Source organism: Triturus cristatus, chromosome 6 (genome assembly GCF_964204655.1).
Source record: "Triturus cristatus chromosome 6, aTriCri1.1, whole genome shotgun sequence".
NCBI lineage: Eukaryota > Metazoa > Chordata > Amphibia > Caudata > Salamandridae > Triturus > Triturus cristatus.
In genome coordinates this window covers 223,426,510-223,438,762 of record NC_140589.1, presented here as the reverse complement: position 1 = coordinate 223,438,762, position 12,253 = coordinate 223,426,510, and the positions used below count along the sequence as shown (strand labels likewise).

General features: G+C 41.9%; 1 protein-coding gene across 1 annotated transcript in view; it reads left to right on the top strand.

The window, feature by feature from the left end:
• TNFRSF21 (TNF receptor superfamily member 21) overlaps positions 1–12,253 on the top strand; it is a 183,092-nt gene that overhangs the window by 35,726 nt on the left and 135,113 nt on the right. The window contains exons 2-3 of the mRNA XM_085610577.1: positions 3,482–4,103; positions 11,283–11,795. Of these exons, the coding sequence (XP_085466703.1) occupies positions 3,482–4,103; positions 11,283–11,795 (1,135 nt within the window). The remainder of the gene's footprint in view (positions 1–3,481; positions 4,104–11,282; positions 11,796–12,253) is intronic.

The window sequence follows — 12,253 nt, the reverse complement described above, 5'->3', positions numbered from 1 at the left end:
AGACATCAGGGTAATGATCAGCTGCTGTTTAGTCGCTTTTATCTAACATAGATTAGTGTTTGGTATACCGACTAAAATCTTCAGGAAGGCAAGTTGAAGAAAGCAAAGGATATGTAGCATGAAGAGTCGATGTTGTACTAATTGTATGACATACCCGCTTTTTATCTATTTTTCTTTTTATTCGTTATGTATTTTTTAACTGTGTGATTTTGTTTATGGTTTTAATTGACTAATAATCTAACATTAACAAAAGATGGCAGTATCTATAAAAGAAGTATGAATGGACTTGGCTGTACAAACATTTGCAGGCACTAGGGGCCTTATCTACCATGCACAAATTAAGAAGCCAACCCACAAGCTTAAGCTCATGGAAATAGATGCACTAATGGGAGATGTCCCCAATGAGGAAGTATCAATACAAAGTCATGGGAGGCACTGTAGAGAGGCGAGTGGATCCACCATACAGAATCCTTCAGAAATTGGATGACCGGCTGGTACCTGACTCCAGATACATTGAGCTAAGTGGTTCCAGGGACAACAGACCACTGTTGCACTGGTTGTGGGCTAGAGGCAACTCAGTACAATCTTTGTGTGTGTGCCCACATTTGGCAAATTGCTGGAGAGAAGTTCTTGAAGGCGTAAAAAAAATAGGAGGGTTCCCGATCCCAGACGCAGTAATGACAATAATCCTGGACATGGCCAAGACTCGCTAGACACTGTGATAGGGTGCGAATGGGCTGTGATCTTAATGGTGGTGCCGACAATGATAATGGTGAGTATCGGGAAACGTGAACTACCCACCACACTGACTATGTAATATTTAACGATGTGGGTAACCATGGCAATGGAATGTCTCACATATGTAGCCCTGAACTAAATAAAACACAAAAACAGAGAACTTGCTTGCCCTCCAAGGGTGAGATCCTTTTGCTTTTTTTTATTAATGTAGACTACAGCAACTGATATACCAATGACAGATAGAGGTCAGGTGAAAAAAGGGCTTCAGACATCAACAAAGATCTGCCCACTGGCTTAGAAGTGAGGGAGGGTGGAAGGAGACAGCAGGATGTAAATATATTTTTCTCTCTTTATTATGGGTTTCTTATATATACCGCTTGTAAGATAAAATTTTAGCTGTGATAGAAGCTGTAATGTTCATTACAGCACCCAAATATATAATAGAAACATGTTGGTAGCTGCGGAAGGCTGAAACGAGGCCCTGACATCAGAGCCCGGCTGCGGCAGGAAGGGTGACGGTGGAACTGTGTAGTTGGTACACCGCCTCACAAGAGTATTCAGCAGCATGAAGGCGTAACAGTTATGGTTGGTGATTTTTCCGCTCTGTGAGCCCCCGCCCATCATAGCGAGAAGATACCAGCCTAGGGGGCAGCTTGAAGCATCATAGAAGGTATATTTAGCGCTAGCATAAGTGAGAGAGCCCATGAAGCAAAAACAGAATAGGGGGCTGCAGAAGACTTCTTTCTTGTACCAGCTAAGAGTTTAGCGATGGAGGATACTGTATACGACCAAGAGATTTTGCACGTGTCTACCTCCTTCAGAAGTCGATTTTAATAAGGCCGTCAATTCTAAATGATGTACCTAGAGAAACATCCATGGGAGACTCTGTTTGAGGAATTAGCCGCAAAGAACTACACAATGGGTCAAGAATTGTTGTTGCTTCTTATAGATGTGGATGTCCCTTGGGGATGTCCCTCCTGCCTTTGCTTTTTGTAAGACCTGAAAGAGCTTGGCAAACCTAGTGACTTATTAATGGGTAATTTGTTAAGGAAAACAGCGCGGTAAGGACCCCACTGCCTTAGTAAGGTGTGGAGGGGAAGCTTTTACCACTGTCCAGCAGGAAGAAGTCTCTGCAGCTTGGTGCAAAATGGTTTGACTTTTTCATTTGGTAGAACAGCTCCTTGATGTGGTGTCAGTACAGGTTCGCACTACTCCTGTTGGAGCAGAGAGAAACTGAAGATGATGTGACGTGTTACCTAGAAGAATTCCAGTGGATAAGACACTATGGCCCAGGCTTTTCCTTCAATCAATTTTTGATTTTCTGTCGGAAAAACATTAACAGGCGTGTTTTATGCTTTTATGTCATTTTTTTAGTCAACTTAACAGTCAATCATATTTATTTGTAGTTTCTTACATAAAAAATTTCAAAAGGGGTTTCACATATTCTAAAACACTACTATTAGATTTTATAATCCAATATAGCGTGTAGCAATCTAGGGCTATTCAGCCGCCTCTGTTCTCTTTTGTTGAGGCAGCCTACCTGGTCAACGAGATGTTGCCAGGGGGCGTCAACAAGTATTCAGGTGTAAGTGCCAACTATACAATTGCTCAAATGTTAATGTTAAAACCTTAAATCTAGAACAACGGGCAGCACATACCAAAAAGAGATGTGGATATATGCATTTGTTAAAATAAGAGGGTAGCCATGGCGGTTCTGTGAAAACTAGAAAGTAGTCAGAAAGTGAGGACAGGTAACTGTTGCACCTCCCTTGAAGATGTCAAGAGCATTTATTCACAATCCTGGCAAGGACCTTTTTTTTTTGTTTTTGCTTTGTCTTCTCTGCTTTAGAAGATCAGAACTTATAGAACAATCTTATGAGGGAGAATGACATGTGCCCAAAAAGTCCCAATAGGCCTGGTCTTTTAATAGGACTCATTTTTTTCTTTTCCAAATATACTGGCTTGATGGTGACTTGTAGGCAGACGTGGGACATATTATGACCTGCCATGCTAAAAATAAAGCACATGAAGGGTAGATATATGATTAGTGCCCCACAAGATTCTATGTAGCAAATTCCTTCAACGTGATCACTCCATCAGAGTGTAGCCACGGAAAACCTTAACGAAAACCTACAAAGGGTGGCAAGACTTGGGAAAACAGTATAGGAATAAGTCTTGTCTCACTGGCAGTGCATGCGCCTCACCGTCTCTCCCATGATGCTCTTTTGTCGAGTGGCCAATGTAGATTACTCATAAACCCAAACCGGTTCCTCTGTTATGGTACACATCCTCTTTGTTTGCTTACTTCTTTCTGCCTGCTGTAGAACGTATGACTGGTCACAAGGAGATGAACTTCTACTGATAGACTGGTTGCTGATTTATGGCCTGCTGCCTGTTTCTTCTCCAAGTTGGTTATTCCAGCCTATTCTTGGCACTCACTTTTACTTACTACTTCCTTATTGTTTGATGGTCATCTTGGATGCAAGCTGCAAAATGTTGTAGACACTTGAGGATAGAAAAGATGTGTTGCCATTGAGTTATGTTTCCTCCAATTAACATGACATGATGTTGTTAAATGAAATTCTGTTAGTTTTGTAAGCGAGTATTGTTTATTGATTTGTGTCACATGGTTGCTAAATTTATGATTTCTCATATTTTTATGCTTGCTTTATTTTATGGAACAATTTTTTTTTCTCCGAAATACACTCTGATTGAATGATTCTGTTTGTTATTCTTTTTACAGCTATTTCTTGTAATGGCTACCAGCACCCATGCTCAGCATGAAAGGATTTCTTTGACAGCCGCAAAAAGCTTACGATTCAGCAAGTACCGTCACACTGATCGAGAGTCCCACACGGAGGTGATATGCGACAAGTGTCCTGCAGGCACCTACGTGTCCAAGCATTGTACAGCGACCGACCTGCGGGAATGCAGCTCTTGTCCTGAGGGCACATTCACAAAACATGAAACCGGTGTAGAGAGATGCCACACCTGTAGGTCTTGCACACTACCGCTGGTGGAACGTACCGCCTGCACGGCCTTGTCTGACCGGGAGTGCTCCTGCCCACCAGGTTCATTTCTGTTCAATGAGACCTGTGTGCCTCATTCAGTGTGCCCCGTTGGATCTGGTGTGAGGCGCAAAGGTAGCGAGATTGAGGATGTCCGATGTAGATTATGTGCCCCTGGTACCTTCTCAGATGTGCCTTCTAGTGTCCTTAGGTGCAAGAACCATACTAACTGTGTGGAACAAGGACTGGTCATCATAGAGCCTGGAACTAAGGAAAGAGACCACATCTGTGGCCCTTTGACAACAAATCCCACCAGCGCAAGCAGTGATGTTTCACCCACAACCAACCCTCCAAAAGGTAAATTCTGAACAGACAGTGATGTCCACAACTGAGGGTTTAGATTTAATCTTAATCAAATATATACAGTTGAAACAGTATTATATGAATAGGAAGGATCGTTTTATCCAGTGCTTAGTTTGTATTAAAAAAAAAAAGTGTCCGGGCCAGTCAGGAGGCCACTACAGCTTGCACCACTCATTGCCCCTACCACCACTGGCAATGACGGTATTAACAAAGCTACCAACCGCCACATCTACGAGTGAGACAGTTCAGAATATTCCAGGCCACCCAAAGCTATAAGAATGACTTGGGTGGCAGGTATTAGTCATTTTAATGTGTATTGAATTAATAAACAACTGTCGCGCTTATCTCTAAATTAGGCAGACAGCACCACCATGGGGCAGACTATTATATGGACCAGTGTTGACAATTTAGCGTCCGTGTCGAGCACCGGAAACCACCGGCTCAAACTAAGCACTGATATTATCATATTTTATTGTTTTGAGTTTAAAATTGTTGAAATGCGCTGTTTGGGGGGAACATGTTTTACAGTAAATTAATTGAGCATATCGTACGTTTATCCAGCAGCTAGTTGACGTAGACGTAATTCCGCCATCATAACTGGTGACCGCTTCCATTACCTTTTGCTAAAGATGAATGTAAACATGAATTTAAGGTCAGAAAATAAGCTATGTAAAGTTTGACCTTTACAAATTCAACCATATATGCTAAAACTTTGACTCCCTAACTTATTTATTTCGACTTTATAAGGTTTACGGCCATAATCTTTTTGTGCTTAATTGTATGAATATTTTTACAAAACCATGTCCGTGAAAACAATTTCATTTAATTCACGTGTTTTAAAGTGGATAAGACCTCCCCATGCCATACATTTAATCTCGTAATCACTTAATATTCTATTTTATCAGTTAATAAAAAAAAAATCCCTACGTAAAATCCTTACTTTTTTATAGGGTAAAATGTGATTTAACTTTTTTTGTCGTTTTTTAAAGTCGGAAGTTTTACTTCTTTCATGTTTTGTTGGTTTTGTGGAAATGAAATTCTAGGGAACCATCAACATTTCTTTGTGGCACAGTCTCATGAGAGGATTAGTGTTCTTCTGAGAATGTGCAATCTTGCCCAATGGGAACTATACTGCATTCCGTGTAAGCAGGGCGTGAGGTTAATTTCGAAGCACAGCGTCTGTTATTACTGCGAATTTATTGGTTCATTAGCCATCAGTCAGTTTAGTCTCGGTTCTTAGTAACTTAGTAACTTTTGCAGTCTATCTTGTTGGGTGCCCGATTCCTTAAGTCTGTATTCCAATAAAAACGAGTTCAGTGTAGGAAGGTATATTCCTATGTACCACAGAGCGCCGCTATGTGCTATCACACTTACTTTAGAATCATGGGGCGTCCATCCTGGTGCTGGAGGAGACTAGAATATTTTTTGCACAGCATCAAATTAACTTGATTGGAAGCTGTGTTTCAGCCCCCGCCTCACAATGCACCTGCTGCTATGCTGCTCCGGTCCAACTCCAAACACACCTGCTGTCCTTGTGCTGCTATTGGCCTTCCAAAATTGTGCTCTGCCTCCCAACGCACCTACTGCGCTCCTCACAGCCTGCCAACACACCTGCTGCTATGCTCCCGTCCACCTGCCAACACATCTACTGCCAGTCTGCTGCTAATGACCTTCCAGAACTGTGCTCCTGACCCTCTTCCGAACATGCCTGCTGCTACTGGGTTCCTAACCACCTCCTAAAACATCACTGCTGCTGTGCTCCTGTCGGCATCCTAACTCACCCCTGCTACGGCGCACCTCTCGGCATCCTAACACACCCCTGCTACGGTGCTCCTGTTGGCATCCTAACACGCCCCTGCTGCTGTGCTCCTGTCGGCATCCTAACACACCCCTGCTGCTGTGCTCCTGTCGGCATCCTAACACGCCCCTGCTGCTGTGCTCCTGTCGGCATCCTAACACACCCCTGCTGCTGTGCTCCTGTCGGCATCCTAACACACCCCTGCTGCTGTGCTCCTGTCGGCATCCTAACACACCCCTGCTGCTGTGCTCCTGTCGGCATCCTAACACACCCCTGCTGCTGTGCTCCTGTCAGCATCCTAACACAACCCCTGCTGCTGTGCTCCTGTCGGCATCCTAACACACCCCTGCTGCTGTGCTCCTGTCGGCATCCTAACACGCCCCTGCTGCTGTGCTCCTGTCGGCATCCTAACACACCCCTGCTGCTGTGCTCCTGTCGGCATCCTTACACGCCCCTGCTGCTGTGCTCCTGTCGGCACCCTAACACGCCCCTGCTGCTGTGCTCCTGTCGGCATCCTAACACACCCCTGCTACTGTGCTCCTGTCGGCATCCTAACACACCCCTGATACTGTGCTTCTATCGGCATCCTAACACACCCCTGCTACGGTGCTCCTGTCCGCATCCTAGCACACCCCTGATACTGTGCTCCTGTCTGACTGCCTGAGGACAGCAAAAAAAAAGGGTGGAATGCTAAAATTTAAAATGAGCAACTGGTAATTAATCTGGGCAACAATACAATCCTCTGTTTTTTACCCATCATGCCTCATCAGACGGGAGCCATGTGTCGATCAGCCTTGGTCCTTCTCCCGGAGGGACAGTCCAGCCCGAGCTGCCAGGACAGCTCTCTCCCAGTTCAGGTTTTTCTGAGTGGGAACACATGCAACCCTAGACCGAGCTCGGTCTGTATGCGCCTTGTCAGAAGGGTGTAACTAGAGTCTTATGGCACAGTGAACACAGGGCCCACGTCTTGGCATACCCTTTGCGCTTAACACTTTGCACTGCGAAAATCAAATATATGAGCAGATTGCCGGAACCAGTCAAGCCGATCTGCCAGGCAAGGTTTCCTCTGAATGGAAACACAATCAATCCAGACCAGTTTTTAGCATATTTGGGTCTTGTCAGTAATGAGCTGCTTTAGTCATATGACACAGTGAGCTTCGGACTCACGTATGGCACATCTGTAACACTGAGGAACACAAAAAAGTGATTGGTACAATGCTTGAGTTAATCTCAGCCACTGGTAATTACTCTGAGCTGCTATCTAGTCCATTGTGTTTTTTGCCCACAATTCCATCTCAGACAGGAACCAGCCATTTGCAAATTAGCCAGGCCAGGCCCACTCTGAAGGTGAACCCAAGCAACCACAGGCCTGTTTCTAATGCCTATAAGTGGTCCAGGTTAATGATCTGTTTATCCAGGTATCTTAATATTAAAGGAATTTACAGACAATTGAGATACTCCCTTGAGAGGCCCTGTTCTTGTTACCTCCATGTCAATACTCTTAAGTACTGTGCAAACACATCTGTCATTTCTTGTTGTACACGCCATGACAAAAGCTGTTGCTGCATTCAAAGCCCGGATTCCATTGACATGGAAAACTGGTTTATTTTCTTGCTGTGTGGATGGAGCCAGTGTAAGCAAAACAAAAAAAATCTCTCTGGACTTTGCCTGATGAAACAAGTGTTCACTAAACAATATAGTTTGATAAAAGGAGTAAGTTACAGGATCACCTCCATGCCAAGAATAGAGTGCATGTATTTGGAATCCCATCCCATTATTAGGATTGCAAAGAAAAGGATACAGTACATTTGAGATTGGGGGTAAAATAAAAATAAAAACCAAACTGACAAATGATCATGTGTAGAATGAAAGCATACATGGATCAGTGAGAATAGCAACACACATTCTGCTGTTTCAGAGGATGTAAACCAGGCTTCCCTCTTATATCTTTGCCATTTAAATGTCTAATTGGATCTTTTAGTGAATGCCCTGCGACACATTTTTTATGCACATAGAATCGGGCGGGTGACAAGGACTGCAAGACATTCTAGACCATAAATTGTTGCCTTCTTAAAATATCATAACTTGAGTTGCTAACTTATTAAGTTACTTGCGTCAATATCTTCCCCCCTAGTGGTCACAAGCTCAACTGGGGTGAAAGTGAAGTGTTGCTGTTATGCAGAGGATATTTTGTGTGATTTTGATTAAAGAAAATGTTCATAAGAATCAAATCAGACCAAATATTTAGACATCCCAATTCCTAGGTTTGGATCCAATATTTGTAATTCAAAATGTTATCAATGCCTTGAGCTTTCTTCGTATTGCAACGGAAAGAGAGGCTCTACTTCATCCTGGCCCGTGGGCTTAAATAAAATCTGTTTTGGCTACGAGTTTGAAAATATTTAGCTGTATCTGTGTACTTGGATTACAAAAGCACCAGAGCCAATTGAAACCATTCTAAAAGATTTCCTTTGGGGCCAGGGTCAACCAGTTGTTGACTATCTAAATTATTCTGTAGCTCAGATGTGAGCCAAATCAGTAGCAGAGCACTTCTAAAGAAGAGAATTAACCATCTTGCCATGAAATCTTTATTTCTTTGTACATAAATGTACTTGCGGAATATGTACTAACAGATGTCATTCTGTGTAGAAAATCTGCCAGAGAAGCCTTTTCTTCTACCGCACAGAAGGAGTTGCTAAAGAACTTTCTTCCTGGGAGGTCCTCTATTTGGACAAAAACCCACTTCACTGAATAATATCTCTGCTGAGGAATTCATTGGCGATATTAGGATAATCCAAATGTGGACCGACATTGCATGATTTTGATTTAATTACACACATGTTTGAAATTCCTGACAATGAGGCCAGAAAATGTCAAATGTAGCTCTGCACAAAAATCATCTTCCACTTCACAGTTGCTTCTTGGCACCATCGAATATGAATTGGTAGATATAGTGTCCACCGGTGCATCATGAAGTTAAACAATAAAAGTATACTGCTTTCCGATTCCACTCCAAAGGCCTCGATGATAGAAAGGTGCACATTTCAGAGCAAAACTCTTCCAAAGGCTACAGTTTGCTATGATCTGCATGTAATCACCATGCAGCGAAGAATTAACTGGTAATTGTACAATATCTACAACTTAAATTAAACCATGGTCTTCAAGAACCTAATTTTTGTAAGAAATACAGTAGTGATATTGGCTCCTTCTCAAATAAATTGTGATCTTTAGGAATTCTTGTCGCCTGATGTTAAACATCCGGATCTTTTCAGTTACTGACATCAACTCCGCTTTGATAAAGATATTTTTTCTGTTGATTCAGTGAGCCATCCTGGCTGGAAAGATGATTATTGTAAAAGTTTTAAAATCTGTAAAGAAACCCAAAACAGAACTATGCACTTGCACAATGACAGACTTTACTTTAATGGAAAAAGTAACATTTAGAAATAAGGGCCCCTATTGAATTGTTACAGTGATGGAGTTGTACATTGCTTGCATGTTGTGTTCTGTGCATTTGCTTATGCTACCTTTTCCAGTGATGTGGTCAAAGTTAGTTTTTTGCTTTAGAGAAGTTCTTAAATAGTCTTATGCTTGCTCTCCTCCATATAATACCTTATTACCACCAAGCAGTTGCCACCTCTTTTAACTCATACATCTAAAGTTTTGAGACACAGGACCAGGGACATGTGAATCTCACTTGATGGCGGCCCTGTGCCAATAAAGGAAACTTTACAGGACAAACTTCAAAGTCGAAACCATAAAGGCTTATTCAAATCTACAAATCTTTACAGAGAGCAAAAAGTAGTTTGTTAATCAAATTTGCAAACAGCATCAGTAATGCAGCAAATAATTCCAGTTGTGAGAGGTAATAACAGAAGATTGTCCTCCAAAACAAGTAAGTAGCCAAAAACAAATTATAGTTCAGCAAGAGGACTAACCTATATCTGCCCAGTCAAGGTCAAGGAACGTTTAAGTATAAATCATTAGACAGTCCAGTGGCCTTTGAGAAAGTAAGTTGAAAGACTGGCAGATCTACCAAATAGGACACATTTAATAGATTTTAGACCGTGAAATGCACACTCTCGACATGGTGAGATCTGCCATCTTAGGGATGTGCTGATAATGTGTCATTTGAGTTCACCAATAGTAACACAAGAAGATGTGACACATCAAGTAAAAGAGCATTTAGGAACTCCTACTTTCATGCATAATGATAAAAGGGCGTTCATAGGAAGTAAGGTGACATTTACAAAGTGCAATTGTTTAGAGCAGACACTGGCAAAGAGTCTTGGTTACTTTGCAAAATTCAGGAACAGTCAGCATATGGCTTCATTCTTGAGGAAAATAAATAATACATTTCAGCTCAGCTAATAAACCCCACCACAAAATTCTATTTTGTTTGTTTATTTATTTTTAAGTAAAAACAGAAGAGAATCATGCACGTAAGAAACCCATTCATGCAATTTTAAAAGCCACATTTTCTCTGTTACTGCAAACCGAATCTCAATGCAAGCTGAGTTTAGCCTAGTCATCTCAACTGAAGCCTGCCGATGCTAACTAAAACACATTTAAATCCAGCATTATATTCTGCTTATAAAAAATGCTCAGACAAAACCAACCCTCTACTCTGCCTTTCCTCTGAATTTAATACCTCTTAATCCTGTAACTTGTTTTACTTCTTATGTTGTCCATCCACAAATTGTCTTTCCTTGAACTTGTACTGTTTTAGCTTTTGTTATCTTGAATTATTTCTGGTGTCTTATTGTCATTTAAATGCCAAGTGTTAGATGTTTATTAGTTCATGGTACAATTTTTTATATAATGTTTAAGTCTATAAATAAAAATGAAAAATGTATGAACATTTTATGCGGAGCAGGTCAAAAAGTAATGTGGACGTCAAAACATACCTCCCTGACATTATTAACAGAGTAGCACCACAAAAAATGTACCATTAAAAAATATCCTACTTGCTGATGCTCAGAATGTGTATAGCAACACTTGATCAATATATTGGTAAGAAATTACTAAAAGTGCTTACTGAAGACTCTGTTACTCTCTTGTTACTAAGCGTCGGCCTGAAGGTCAGGAAGTTCTGTGAGATCACAATGCAGATGGTCTTGCTGAAGTGTTAAACACCCTGGCTTTTGATCCTACTCCAGGCATGGCTGTTCACATGTCCACCTGCTTTATTTTCCTGGCCAACTAAAATTAGATTTAAAATGTAAAAGTTGGCCAGTTTTTATTTTCAGCAAGGTCTCATCTTTGGACCTTCTGAAATCTTTACTCCCCCTCCCACCCCCCTTTAATATTTTAATATTGTTTTATTTAATCTATTCTACATGGGCTATATCAATAATCTATCTCCTTACTTGCAGGTGTCCCTCATTCAGGGCCTGCCTTTACCGTATCTGTAAGACCAAATGTGTCAACGTACGTTGCCGAACCAACAGGGATCTACAATGTCACCTTAAAGAACGAGACTGCTGGCCCAGGCATGGGGGTCGCAGTCACCAGAGAGCCAAGACACCAGCAAAATCACCATCACAAAAAACATGTATTTATAGCAGGTATAAGCCTCCACTCGGCAGGAAGTGTCACTGGAAGGGAAGGAACCAAGAACTCCGCTTTCAAGCCCACCAAGAGAAGTCAGCCCCGGCAGCATATACACCAACATTTCGACATCAACGAACATTTACCCTGGATGATTGTTCTATTCTTGCTGCTAGTTCTTGTCGTGATTGTTGTCTGCAGCGTCAGGAGAAGTTCACGCACGCTCAAGAAAGGACCCAGGCAGGATCCCAGCTCCATCATGGAAAAAGCCGGCCTGAAGCAATGTACCACTCTTGCCCAGAACAAAGAGAAATGGGTCTATTACTGCAATGGACACGGTGAGTGGAAAAATACCTTTGGAAAGGTTTCTTGGCACTTTTCAGCAAATTTGTATATTGTGTACATTTTGGTATCATTTTGGCATCACTCATTTTGCTGGTAAAAAAAATACACTCTATCATTTCGCATTCGATCATTTTACCTGCTCTTGTCTGGCACTTGATGTACGATTTCTTCTCTGTCAAAAATCTTGTCTAATCTTATTTCGAAAGGCTTGCCTTTTTTCCATCATCATTTGTGGTACAGAACTGTTCTGCAGGCTTACTTATCCCACAACATTTTCATGCATGTGGGATGGGAGGGTAGGACAAATGGGCTAGAACATTGCACCAAGCAGAGAGTTAAGTTGGCATCTTAAATTAAACCACACTTCGGTGGAAAACCTGGTAAACTGGCAGGTTGACTGGCAGGCGCGTGGTTCTGCACTGCAGCTGATGCGTACAGGCAGGCCAGGCAT